Consider the following 14,502-nt stretch of genomic DNA (forward strand, 5'->3'; position numbering starts at 1 on the left):
ACAAAATCTTCATTTCCGTCTCTCTCTCTCTCTCTCTCTCTCTCTCTCTCTCTCTCTCTCTCTCTCTGTATCCTCTCTACATGTGCTCTCTCTCTCTCTCTCTCTCTCCGTATGTATGAGATGTATGAGGGAATATTCCATCCCTAGTTCATTTCTCCTTGCATTTCCTTGTACGTTTTGCCAAAGGTTTAACATTCCTCCTTTTTCTGCTGTTGGATTTTGTGGATTTGTTTATATGGTGCATGCATGCTACATGGTACTTTATGCAATTTTCTATGCAATTTATGCCTGTAACACCTGCATAATGTCTAATCCTCACATATTGACCTACAAACAACACTGGAAAATGTGCACATTCTACAGCAGGAGATGGTGTGAGAAAACACAGCGTGGCTCCCTTCTCCCTCTTCCGCAACTCCAGCACCTGTGACTGAAGAGTAATCTTGCTCCCTTCCCCCTACACCTTGACCCATATGACTGTTAGCTCATGTGGGTCCCCAAACCCCAGGGAATCAACTTTAGTTGAGTCAGGAGGGACAGGTGGTGGAAAAGAATGCAGTAAAGATCCACAATCCTTGGGCCCATGCATCATTTACATATACCACGTAACACTGATCTATTCATAACACTGAAAAGAACACATATTTCTTTCCCCCAGGAAAAATACCAGTCAGTAAACGGGATGAATTAAAGACTTTCTTTTGCTCGACAGAGAAGTGAAAGTGAAATTGAAACAGGAACTTGGGGGCTAGAATCGCAGGGATGAGAAATTCCAAAATCATCCTCAGTCTCTCTCTCCCCCCCCCTCCCTCTTTCTCTCTCATGTCTATTTGGGCTGGAAGTATGCAAGTATAAACTGTGGAGGTTACTTGATGCCGAAACATGATTGACAAGGGGTGGATGCCTTGTGTGTCTCAGCAGCAGGCTGTGTGGTTGTGAATACGTTCAGCATTGCAGATTGAGCTACTTAGATGGGAAGGGGGGCAGAGAGAGAGAGAGAGAGAGAGAGAGAAAGAGAGAGAACCAGGAAAGCCTTTTTAGAATTCACAGGCTGAGCTACTTAAAAGCTGGCTTTGGCTGCCTGTGGTCCCAGAAAGTAACTCCTGTATTACGAGACCAAGAGCGATGCCATTTCCGCTTTTCCAGAATCTGGCCCCATTAGTCATAGCCGAGCCTTGGTCTAAAGACGGTGGGGGGTTTTCATTGTTATGTGGGATTCCCCCCCCCCCACAAAAATAACAACGCAGCCAGACTGGTTTTAAATTGGCCTGACGCCAACTCTATTTATGGCTGCTCTTTCAGTAAATACAGTGATGTTCCCAGAACTACCCCAAAAGGGGGGGGGTTGGGGGGTCAGGAGCCCTGGCTGGCCGATGACAGGCAGATGGGAGAGATGGCCGTGGAATGGGAGCTGTTGGTGGTATGGCTGTGCAGGGAGGAAGTCAAGCCCAGCGAGTGTCGGCGTGCCATCAACCCAATTTTGGAAGGGAAGGATTGGCCCCTAGGGCTTCAGATGCAGAAAGCCAACTTCAGTGAGTTCTAGGGTTGCCAGCCTCCAGGTGGAGCCTGGAGATCTCCTGGAATTACAGCTGCTTTCCAGATGACAGAGATCCCCTGGAGAAAACGACTGCTATGGTGAATGGGCTCGATGGCATTCTACTAACTTGAGGTTCCTTCCCTTCCAACTCCTGACAACCCTATAACCCTATAACCACTGCACAACACTGGCTCTACAGTGGCTCCTACTTCATCATTAGACAACCACAAAAGAGTCACCCAGAGGAAGGATTCTTCTGATGTTCTTAACACAGGGAGAAGAAACTGGATTCAGACTACTGAGGCCTTTTATAGGCAGTAAAAGGCCATGGTGGCTCAGTGGTTAAGACATTGAGCTGCAGACCGGAAGGTCTGTAGTTCGGCAGTTCGAGACCCGAGTGCCGCGTGATGGAGTGAGCTCCCGTCTCTGGCCCCGGCTCCTGCCAACTTAGCAGTTCGAAAGCAAGAAATTGCAAGTAGGTAAATAGGTGCAGCTTTGGTGGGAATGTAACAGCATTCAATGCGCCTCGGCGTTTAGTCATGCTGGCCACATGACCACAGAGAAGTCTTCAGACAGTCCTTGCTCTTCAGCTTGGAAACGGAGATGAGCACTGCCTCCTGGAGTCGGATTTGACTGGCTTTCGAGCAAGGGAAACCTTTACCTTTTTATAGGCAGTAAGCAACATTAGCACAGAAACTAATTGAAATCCATGAGGCTGGCTGTTTTTAACTCCGATCTGGATTCATTAGATATAGGCCATGTTCTAATTGTTGAGAACTTCATGCAAGGCTCTGCTTGATCCACAGATGTTGTTGTGCTTGCCCTGTCACTCACATGTAGCACAAGACTTCACTGGCTGAGCTTAGCTGGAGCTCAGCCAATGAGGAGGGGGCTTCGCGGAGAAGCTTATAAACAGGTCCCGCCCTTCTCATGCAGGGATTTTCCCACCTGCCGGTGACCCAATTTGCAGCAATATGGAATTAGCTGGTCACTGTCAGGGTTTTTTAATTTAAAAAATTGTTTCCTTCAAATTGGCTCCAAAAAGGAGATCCTTTTTTCATCTTCTTCATGCTGTTTCCTGGGTGTGGTGGTATAAACAGGTCTAGTCTTATGATGGGTTAGGCCAGGATTTAGAGAGGTCAGGAACAGTGTGGGTTTCAAGACAGGACTAACGGATGAGCACCCCAAGTAGGGTCACCAGAGCTGAGGGTGGGGACAAGGGCGTGTGTGCATGGTGGTGACATCACCAATGTTGCGATGTCATTTTCGGGTAAAACCCGGAAGTGACAATGGGTAGCTCTAGGAATGGCCAGAAACTCTATGGGTAAAACCAAACCATTAAGCTTTGGAGTCTAAAGTTACCCAACTGCACCCCTTAGCTGAGAGACTAATCAGGAGCTCCTTGATTGAACCTTGTCTTTGTCATGAATTCAGTGGGTAGTCTCATTCAAGGGAAGAATCAATGCCCCTCTTTTGTTTCATTTCCTTTTGTTCGTTTTTGTAAAAATCAGCAGTTCTTTTTCTCCGCTTATTGCTATTGGTTATGTAGATTTGCTTGCATTATGTATGCATGTCATACGGTTTTATGTACAATTTATATATAACAATGTACATTATTTATACGTACACTGTCTAATGCTGATTTATTAACATGCAAATAAAAATGTGCACCTTTTAAGAGAAACCTTTGACAGGAAGAGACAGAACAATGCCGCAATAATAAAGAATCACCTGTTCCAATTGGCATGCCGGAGAGGTGAAACCAAAATGAGTTATTTTCCACATTGTGAGAGAGCAAAGGTGAGAAGTCCAAACCCATCCCTATTTCAGCCTTGCTGCCCAGCCTCAGCTTCTCTCCCATACTACGTGATTGCATTGTTTCAATAGATCTGTGTCTTAATGTATTTTAACCTACTGTAAGCCACCCTGAGCCTGCTATGCAAGGAGGGTGGGATATAAATCAAATAAATAAATAAATAAATAAATAAATAAATAAAATATGTAATATAATCTTACTGACCAGCCCTGCAGGGTTGTTGTAAGGATTTCAGCATTCTGGAAATCGCTGTCTAACTGCTAAGCGTTACGATAAATAGTAACAATAACATTATTGCTGCTCATTGAAGATGTTTCGTTTGCAAGGGGAATTTCGTTTATAACGAGAGTTTCGCTTTTCATGTCGTTCAAAGCGGCATCACTTTGAGTACTTTTTTTAAAAAAGATGAATCTGTGTAGAGATCTAACACAGCAGGTTAGCTCAGGGCAATTTAGAGAACAACCGTGTCAAACATTTTCCAGTCTCAATTGATATTACCCCATATTCTTGGCATGTATAGGCAAAGCGACTGGGACCCCCCAGACTTTCAGAGGAAGGACGAGACAGGGAACGGGTCCCTAGTTTACAACCACCTGCTTTCTGCACTCTTCCTAGTCCCTGAACTATCTGACTGAGAAGAGCCCTGTCCAGACCCTGATAACCCACCTGAAGCAGGGAGGAGCAGCAGAGGGTCCAGGAAGGATGCTGTGGCAGTAAGTTTTTTGTTACCTAGCAACCGCAAACATTCTGCCTCCTGCGGAAGGACTCAGCAGCCGCAAGGTCTGTTTGAACAGCGCCAGGAGAGGGGAACGGAGCGGCAGGCAGCTGGACAAAAGAGCCCCCCTTCTCATATCAGGATATGCTCTCTCTTCCCAGTCTGTGTGGTGACTGGGGGTGGGGTGGGGGGGGAGAAGGGAGGTGGGGGAGGGAAGGGATCTCGGCCGAGGCTGGGAATCCAATTGGCTTTGGAGCTCTGACAGGCAGCCCGTCCCCTCCTCCCATGCAGTTCGCCTGTGTGGATGTGAGCAAATGTGTGCAAAGTGCATTTGGATTAGCTGGGCTCCGCCGCTAGCACTGCGAGGAGAGCACGGCACTGGCTCCGTCCCGCCGTGCTGCCGATGAGAGATGGCAGGGACGCGCACAGAGGGGACAGCCTGGCTCGCCATCCTCCTGGCGGCATTTGCCGGCCGCCTCTCCGCAACCACCAGTGAAGGTAAGAGACCGCACGGCCCGCAGCGTGTGTGAGGAGGGTGTCAGTGGTGCTTTTTGCAATGACCAGCAGTTGGCTGGCGTGGGATGGGCACCGGTCAGGTGGCGCGAAGAGAGCAGGAGGGTCTCTTATTAAACTTCCTTCTGGAGCAGCAACCCCTGGGCTGCGGCTCCCGGAGTTTCCTCCTGGACAGGGACCTGACCCAGGCCAGCCTTCGGTGCCCAGTTGCCCTGGCTCCAGGAATCAGGAACAGAGTCCCCAGCATCTCTACAGCTCTCAGTGGAGACAGGGTGGGCAGGCACTGTGTGCAAACACGATGCCGGGTGTCTGCCGGAGCGCCGTGTCGTGCCGTGCTGTTGCGGTCTGTGGCATGGCAGAAGGGAGAACGCATTTTGCCGGGCATCTCTTGAAAGACAGAAAACTTATCTGATGGGAGTCAGGAAAGTGCATCGGGGGCATCTCTGGGTGCTGTGCCCTCACTGCCCCTCATGCCAGAACCCTCCTTCGAGCCTCCCTGGCAACAGTGCACTCACTCGAGTTGCAACAAAGGGGAATAATCCGGATATGGACGAGCCCGGCACTGCCAATAGCCTTTTGAGCCCGGCGCTCCAAAGGGAATAATCGTGGCTGCATCTGGCACCAGCCCGTGCTGGCACCACGGTATCAACCGCCTGTCCCTTCCCTGAGGGCAACACCACCCAAGCCTCTTGCTGGCCTCAGCAGTCCGTGGCACCGTGAGGGCCGACCCTTGCTGCCGAGCTGCCATCTCTGTTTGCCAGTTCTCGGGGCCTGCCACCCTCCCCCACCCTGACTTCTTTCACCCCTTCCTTCCATTTTGAGACACCCACTACCACCCTACATTGCCTCCAATCCTACCGCTGTGTATAGCTGGTGGGGGTATCACATCCGCCCATACCTCCACCGAACCTGACGCTACTGACTCGGGCGCTTCCACTGTCTTGTCCCTGGCAGAGACCGCAAAGCCCCAGCCTGTATTCGGCTCTGACATCCCACAGTCCAAGCTGCCCATCTCTTTGTTTGCCCACTGTCGGCACAGCCACCGTCGCTGACGCCCATCAACTCTGCTCAGGGTCTCCCCCCCCCCTAATTGTGCTTCTTGCACATTTGACATTGGCTCATTCTCCAGTTTCGCCCACTGCATGCCCCCGAGGCCTATCCGTGATGCTAGTCCTCAACGTCTCCCTTCCATCCCGTGCTAACTTCCTTTGGTGCTCCAAAGTGCAGCAGTGTCTCTCTGCCTCCTGGTGACTGTCTGAGAGGTCACCGTGCTCACCTGCTTCTCCAAGTGGCTGAAGGAGGCGGGAGAGTCACGGCAGGGCAAAGCCTCTGGGCTCTTTAGTGTCTCACGCCAGCTCAGCAACATCAAAGCCACATTAACCGCCCGCGAGAGCAGGTCAGGTCACTGGCGGCTGACTGGCAGGGGAAAAAAAGAGATGCCGGTATGCCTGAAGAGCGGAAAGCAAAAAGCAAGCCTCTCTGTGACTTGTTAGCCTGAAAAGTACCCAATAAAGGTATTGCTCGGCCAAAGGGGAATTGGGGGACTGAGCTCCTAAAGAGAGAGCCACGCAGGGAAGAAGCAGACCGGGCCCCCCTTGGGCTCAGGCTCATTCTTGGTTTGTGTGGCTCGTACAGCTCTGCCTTCGGGAATAGAGCTCCTGGGGTGCGTTACCCTGACTTCTGGGACAACGTTCTGTGCAATACTTCCATCCCCCCACTCGTTGTCTTCAGTGACCTTTTCGCCACTGATGGCCCAAGCTGATCACAGCATTCTGGTCCTAGCTAGGCTACTTCGCTTCCTTTCCTGCAACATCACTTGAAAAGAGCCAGGGAAGCCAGGGGTTCGTTGTGATGGTGGTGCGGTGAGGGGGTTGAAAGATGGACTGTGTAAGGGAAATCTGTCCTGGGTTTCAGGCTGACGCTGCCAAGATTGTCCCAGTGATTGGGGCAGTTGAAGGGCCAGGGCTGATACCAGCAATAATGCGCCGGGTTGCAGTGTGAGGAGGGATGAGTTGGGGGAGAAACGGACAGGATCTTTCCATTCTGGAGGCACTTTGGTCTCTGCTTCTTTCATCTCCATCTTTCCTTGGTTGCTTTGCTACTGGATCCTCCCCCTTCTCTTTTCCCATCTCGAAGAGCTCCTTCTGGTGAGTCGGCTGCATTTAAAGACACAAATATTTGGGGGCGGGGGACATGCCAGCCATATTCTGACACGGTGCGAATGATGAGTTGGTGCCAGCAGGAGGAATCGGCAATGCGCCCCCAACCAGAGGTTGGGAGTTTCATCCCTACAGAGATTGTGGCGTATGTAACACAGCGAGGTTCTTGTGTGTGGCAATCGAGAGCTGGTTTGCTATGGACCAGACCAGGATCAGGTAATGGAAAGCTTGACTCTGGTCCCAATGGTGGATAAGTGAAGTAGGGGGACAAATAGATAAAAGGGACAGTCAGCCCAATGCCGGAAACAAAATGGCTGCACAGATGACCTACCCTCCCATGTTATTGTGTAGAAATTCAATCCCAACTCTGAAAAAGGATCCTTGGAATTAAGTGAGAGGCAATTTTCGTGATTCTGGTGTCCCAATCAGGCAGGAAACGTGGGGTTGACAATCAGCTGTAGGGTAGTGGAGGCCCCCGGACCATGCTGGAGTTGATCATTGTCCCCTCCCACATTGCCAGCAGTGTGGGGGATTGGCAGTGACTCTGCGGCATAGGAGGCTTCAGGCCAGCAGCTGAGGCCACTGGCTGCAGGGTGGGGGCTCCCAGGACAAGCCCCACCAGTGTGGGACCCGGGGCAGCTGCCCTGGATGCCCCAGGAGTAAAACTGTCCCTGAACCAAGCGGGATGTTCGTTGTCTCGAAGCAGAGAAAAATTCATATTCCCTTTCTCCTTTTGCCGTGAGCTGACTTTCTTAGTGGAGATGTGTACCCTGAATGGGTCCTACGACTGCTTCCATGTGGGGGGGTCAGGTGCTTCCGTGCCCTTCTGAAATGCTCCTCCTCCGAATTCCTCACTGGATTTCGTTATTTCAAATGACCCGGCCGTGCTTCAGTAATGGAACTGATGACGTAGGAATCAACCATAACGGGGAAAATCCAAAATGTAGGTCAGTGCATCTATGAAATCAGGAAAAAGGATGCTGAACCAAGATGCAGTGAGTGACGACACAGGCCCATAACATAACTGAGAAGGCCCCGAAGACTAGTTTTGGCATGCCTAAATCTTGTGGAAGGACCGTGGCTTTATAGAGATCATGCAAACACCCGCTTATTTATTTCAGTGCAGTTTTACTCCTTCCTCTCCATGGAGCTCAGGGTTCTTCCCGCTTCCATTTTAGCTACACGACTACCGTGTGAGGTAGGTTTGGTGGAGAGAAAAGTGACTGCTCCAAGATTCCATGGCTGACTGAGGACTGGAACCCAAATCTCCTAACTCCTAGTCTGATCTTTTCACCACAACCACAGCCGGGCAAACACTTTCCCTGCATCTGAGCCTCCATTTCCTCTCTCCTCCAGCCAAAAAGAAAATTTTAGGGGTACTTCCTGGCACATGGACCTCATAATGATAATATTTTCATTCAATGCAGTTCATATACATTGTCTGTTAATACTTTTAGTACCCCTGTGAGGTAAGCCGGCATTATTTGTCACATTTTGCAGAGCAGCCCTCATAGTATATTCATGGCAGAGGTGAGATTTGAACCAGGGACTTCTTGGCAGCCCGGTCTTGTGGCTACAAAGCAACACTCTCTTTCTCTCTCCCCCTTTCTCTCTCTTCCCCCTGCCCCGTTGCTTTTTATATCCCTTCCCATCACTGTCAACGGTTTTGATTCTCTGGGTTTGTCATTTTGTGTTGGTGGATTCGTTGATATCGACTGTGCCTGTTCTTATACACAGTATGGCCTTGAGAAATACCTAGCGTATGTACATGCAACACGCCAAGGCTGATTTAGCGGTGCGCCAATAACACTAAAAAAGGCATACGTTTGACAGGGAAAATTAGGTGCAGGGAGCGGTACAAAAATACAGAATCCCAGATTCAATCTACGCCCAACTGGCCTGCTTTGAAACGGGGACTGGTGGGTTGAAGCTGCAGGGATGAGAAATTTGAAATTGTCTCAGTATCGATTTCACACTGTCCACAGCCCTGCTGAGCGGTTTTGTCAAAGCCGGTCACACAGGGCAGGAGCGCCGCTAGTGTTCCCATGGTAGGGTTCAGGGCATCCTAGAACAATTCCGCTCTCGCTGTCTAGTGAATGCTTGTGGATAACTCTGAAACTTGTTATCCACATCCAGTTAGAGTGTGCAGCAGTCGCAACGGAGCTCTTTTTGCACCATTACTTCTCGGGGGTGGACAGCGGTCTCAGAATTTTGCACGAGAGAAAATGACTTCCAAGGACAAGTAAACGCAGAGCCTTCCATGGCTGATTGCTGCCTCCCCCCCCCCCCCGGTTGTCTTTTCCTCGTCCTTCTACAAGCCTTCTGGGCTTGATGTCAGTCCTTTGTACAGCACCGAGCACACCGTTGACATTTTTGTTGCAGTGGCTGGGGGAGAACGTCTGAGTATGCCGCCTTTATGAAGCACTGATGGTTGCGGAAGTGGGCTGGAAGGAGGTCACTGATACACGGGCCGTGTGTTCCAGCATGTATTCTTTTGGAAAGTGGGGTTTCCCCCCACCCCACGTTCCAACAGCATAGTGGTGCTTTGACGCACCTCTCTGGTTTTCTCTGTTTTCCCCCTCCAGTCATTGCCGTGATGCTTCAGGGATAACAGAAAGGTTGCAGTGGTTGCCATGTGGGCAGGAAAGCCTGGATTTTCCGGGTCCAATCCAGGTCAGCTCCATTTTCCCTGTCCCTGTGGCAGCCATAGTCCCCTGGTGTCACCGTGGACGCACGTGTCTTTTTGAGCTTAAAAAAACCCCCGTCATTGACATAGTGATATACAGATCTATCGGAGCCCCTTCCCCACTATACCCACACCATGAAGTAGGTTAGGCTGAGAGAGAGAGAGTATCTGGCCTAATACCACCCAGCCGGCTTCATGAATGTGTGTGGATTTGAACTCGGTTCTCCCAGTTTCTAATCCCACACTCAAACCACGATCCTACACTGGAAACTGTGTGCAGGCGAAAGGCGCAACCAAAGCGAGCGGCGTTTGCCACACTTAAGAGCATGCATGTTTGCATTTCTCTCTTGCATAATAATCAGAAGAACAAATTTAGACCTTTAAGGCCAACAAAGGTTTGTTCGAGGTATGAGCTTCCGTGTGCAGGCACACTTTTTGAAATACAATGGAATGGGAGGTAAGGTTCAAGCTTACGGACAGGCTGAACAGCAAATTAACATGTAACCAGTGTTCCCTCTAAGCTGAGTTAGTGTGAGCTAGCTCACAGTTTTTTAGCCTCCGGCACACACATTTTTGTCTCAGCTCAGGAAGGAGGGCTCCAGAGTAAACTAATTTATGCAGCAGCCAAATCGCTCACTCACAACTTTAATGCCAGCAGCTCCCAAAGTAGAATTTTTGCTCATGAGACTCCACAGCTCAGAGGGAGGGTTGCATGTAACATCATGAAGATTCTTTAAAATATGCAAAAACAGAATTAAATAACAAGCTTAAGTTATAAGATCAACAGTTGTAAAGCAATAAATGTGTCAAAATAACTCTGAGGCTCTTCATGCATTCCCAGAACTGTGGAGGTCACTTAACAGCATTTTTACTTTCTTTTTCGAGGTGGGAGCAGTGTATGTCAGCCAAACATTCCATTATTCCTTGTAGAACATTCAGTATTCTAATATACTATTCTGAAAAAGAAATACACTGAAATACAGAGGAGGTATAGTCCATCTGTATAGTCCCTCTACTGCTCCAGACCAACACGACTGACTACCTGGAATAATCAGAATAAGCATTTACACGGCACGTTTTGCCCGTTTGCAAAATATAATCCTAATCCTAATGGTGTTTAATGAGCATTTTTAGAGCATTCAGAATGTTCCTCCTACATCATCTCTGTCATTCTTATAACAACCCTGCAAGTCAGATTGATATTACCCCCTTTTGGCAGATGGAAAGACTGAGGTTGGTAGACGGTGATTTGTGTAAGGCCCCAGATTGTGTTGCACAGGTGAGATTTCCTGATCCATATCTTAGGATCAAAGTAGACAGGATCTGTCAATGGATCTCTCACATAGGTTTTTTAAAAAAGAAAACAGGCTTAATAATAGCCAGAGGTGATCCAGTTTCAGGAGGTGGGGGGCGGGTGAGGGGACTTAAGGTTTTCATTCACTCTCGGAAGAAGAATAGTATCGAAACGATAGAGCATTCTGGAGACCATCATCAACACATCATTTTCTATTGTCTTGTATATTTATATAATTTTCTGCACACTTTTTTGTACAATTTTGTGATTATTATTGAAATATTATCTAGCGCAGTTACCTCACAGTTTCTTTCTTCTTTTTGCGGTGTGATCTTGTGCCAGTCACAAGTTTTTTCAGAGCTGTTCTCTCACAAGCAGTTTCAGCAAGAGCTCTCTCAGCCCCACCTACCTCACAGGGTGTCTGTTGTGGGGAGGGGAAGGGAAAGGAGATTGTAAGCCGCTCGGAGACTCCTTTGGGTAGTGAAGGGCGGGGTATAAACCCAATCTCTTATGTTCTTATGTTCTTACTAACCAGGACTGACCCTACTTAGCTTCTGAGACCTGACAAGGTCAGACTAACCTGACCCTCTGAATGGTACTGGAGGGGGAATCCAGTTATGCATGTACCTTTCCAGGGCGATGACTATATTCCAGAGCCTCGTTCACAAATTACAGTAAGCACCTGCACAATCCATGTACCATGTAAGCCCGATTTTTCTTTCTATGGGCATCGTTCTCATGTTATTTTCAATGCACGTACGGCTGAATGTGTGATTTAAACCCCACATTTATCCAGGGTACTGGTCCCCAGTTCCATTTGTAAAATGAATAGGTATTCTCTCTTTAATGTGCATGTCCACGCAGAAGGTATGTGCATTGACTGTAACGTGTGAATAGGACTCAGGTCTATTTCAGTTCAGGTTCTCCCTACCTCTCACCCAAGGGTTTCACTCCTTCTGTCAAATGCTATGGGATTTTGGGAAGCAGAAATCCAGGATTAAAGAGAGAAAATACTTCCCTGTTTTTCTGGGAAAGGGAAACGGAGGAAGAGGGAACGGTGTTCAAGTCCCGTTCATTTGCACTTCTGCAAACCTGAAAGTTGGGAGACCCTGGTCAAAGGTACCTGTGCCCTGTTAGAGCAAAATAAAAGAACTTCCTTCAGAACCAGGGCTTTGTTTGTCCTGCATTTATGAGAAACAATAAACCAAACTAAAAAAAAAAAACATATGCTTTTTGGCACGCAACAAGCTAATGTTGAAAGGGTTTTCATTAAGGCTTTTTGTTTGTTTGTTTCCTGTGTCTCCAAAGAGCGCAATTGTGCTCTTATGAAACATAGAAACAAAGCCAATAACTGAGTCCCCTTCAGACTCAGCCAGTTGTGTACTGGAAATCTAAAAAATTAACAATATATGTTTTTTCAGCACACCAAGGGCTAATTGCGCGTGGGCTTTGGGTTTGTGCATTTCTGTGCTGAAGTACGCAATTGTACTGTATCATATTAAAAATATCCCTTCGTGATTAGCCCTTGGATGGTTGATTTATTTTTTAAAAAAGATTTAAGGGGATGCTTTTTGGTACACAAAGAGCTAATCTGAAGAGGTTTCATTCTTATTACCTTTTTCTGTTCGTATCTTTTGACACAGGGTTGTGTTTCAAACCCCCCCCCCCCCAAGGATTCTTGGATCTGAAGGTTACACAAGTGATGGTATCCACGGGACAAAACCCCTCACATGCCCCACTGTTTCCTAGACATGAATCCAGTAGCACCTTAGAGACATAGGCGTAATCTTCGTGGGGGGGGGGCGGGGTGTCAGCCCCCGCCGAAATTTTCAGGAAGGTGCTCAGCCTCCCCCGGGAGCCACCCTTGCTCCTAGCAAAGCAATGCCTCTGGCCCAGCCCCAGCCCCCCCCCCCCGGGAAATTGGAAAGTCTACACCCTTTCTTAGAGACGAGCAAGATGGGTTTTTTTGGGGGGGGGAGCATGAGCATTCAAGAGTCCGAGCTTCCTTCATCAGGCACAAGTGGGAACGGAGATCTGGGAATCTTTATATCTCAGTCCAAAGCCAGGAGAGGCGTGGCAAAGAAAAGGTGTTCTACTGCAGACCAACACAGCTGCTCTCCAAAAACATCTGCAGAGAGACAGTTTGGTATAGCGATTGGGAGCGCAGACTCTAATCTGGGAGGACTGGGTTTGATTCCCCACTCCTCCACATGCAGCTGCTGGTGTGACCTTGGGTCAGTCACAAGTTCTTTCAGAGCTGTTCTCTCAGGAGCAGTCCTCGAAAGAACTATCTCAGCCCCACCTACCTCACAGGGTATCTGTTGTGGGGAGGGGAAGGGAAAGGAGATTGTAAACCACTCTGAGACTCTGAGTGAAAGGTGGGGTATAAATCCAATCCCCTCCCTCCCCTCCCTCCTCCTCTTCCTCCCCCTGACTCTGTGGAGCCCAGAAGGAGAATGGGGGAGGGGAAGAACACCCCAAAGCACAAACCCTTCTAGGACTAATAACTGGCTCTCCTAATGAACATTTAAATTCAGTCTGAAGGGGGCGGGGCATCAGCTGTAAAATCCACCCTAATAGGATTTTGCAAGCATCCCTAATTCCTTCGCTGACAAACTCCCTGAAAATATAACATTAACCCAACAGGGCCAACCAGACTTCCCCCTTCTCTTTGCGAGCTGTGTCAGTTTTCAATTAGCGAGGATTTTAAAAAGCAACAACAACACAGGAGGACGCTCCCCGGATCTAATCCCGCACCTGCAGCTGCCTGCAATGCACTGGACCCATCGCTTTCTCCTGCATGAGAGACAGGGGCTTACCTTAGGCGGTCAGCATTTGTGTGGCCTCTGGCAAACGCACTGTTTGGCAGGGAGGGGTGCTGGCAAGACAGGGGTCCCACAGCTGTTGAGGGGACAGACGGAACCTCGTGCTGCTGCAGGGGGATTCGTCATCTGGAAAGGAGCTGTAGCTGCCCCGTTGTGAAGGAGTAGCCAGTTTGGTGCAGTGGTTAAGTGCACGGACTCTAATCTGGGGGAACCAGGTTTGATTCCCCACTCCTCCACTTGCACCTGGCTAGATGACCTTGGGCAAGCCGTAGTTCTGATAAGAGCTGTTCTTGAAAAAGAGCCGTTTCTGTCAAGAGCTCTCTCAACCCCACCTACCTCACAGGGTGTCTGTTGTGGGGAGGTGAAGGGAAAGGAGTTTGTAAGCCGCTCTGAGACACCTTTGGGTAGTGCAGGGCTTTTTTTGTAGATAAAGCCCAGCAGGAACTCATTAGCATAATAGGCCATACCCAACAGCAGGAACTCATTAGCATTATAGGCCATACCCTGACAGCACAGCTCATTCGCATATTAGGCCACACCCCCATGTTACCAGAAGTGTGGCCATCCAGCCACACCCACCTTTTGCTTCTTATTCTCTTTACCTTGTTTGTTGTCAAAACCCAGGGCTTTTTTGCATGTTAGGCCACACCCCCCTAATTGTAGCCAATCCTAATGAGTTTCTGCTGTTGGGTTTGGCCTATTATGCTAATGAGTTCCTGCTGGGCGTGGCCAGCTTGGGAGCCAGCCGGAACTCCGTTTCTGTGCGTTCCTGCCCCAAAATAGCCCTGGGGTAGTGAAAGGCGGGGTATAAATCCAATCTCCTCCTCCTCCTCCTCCTCCTCCTCCTCCTCCTCTTCTTCTTCTTCTTCTTCTTCTTCTTCTTCTTCTTCTTCTTCTTCTTCTTCTTCTTCTTCTTCTTCTTCTTCTTCTTCTTCTTCTTCTTCTTCTTCTTCTTCT

The 14,502-nt window shown here is 48.9% G+C and overlaps 1 protein-coding gene across 1 annotated transcript in view; it reads left to right on the forward strand.

Annotated features, from left to right (window-relative positions):
• The first annotated feature begins 1,393 nt into the window (after positions 1-1,393).
• EPHA8 (EPH receptor A8) overlaps positions 1,394-14,502 on the forward strand; it is a 110,900-nt gene continuing 97,791 nt past the window's right edge. Inside the window, exon 1 of the mRNA XM_015418659.1 lies at positions 1,394-1,532. Coding sequence (XP_015274145.1) covers positions 1,394-1,532 — 139 coding nt within the window. The remainder of the gene's footprint in view (positions 1,533-14,502) is intronic.

The sequence above is a fragment of the Gekko japonicus genome, unplaced genomic scaffold, assembly GCF_001447785.1.
Source record: "Gekko japonicus isolate JY-2015 unplaced genomic scaffold, Gekko_japonicus_V1.1 scaffold558, whole genome shotgun sequence".
Taxonomy (NCBI): Eukaryota; Metazoa; Chordata; class Lepidosauria; order Squamata; family Gekkonidae; genus Gekko; species Gekko japonicus.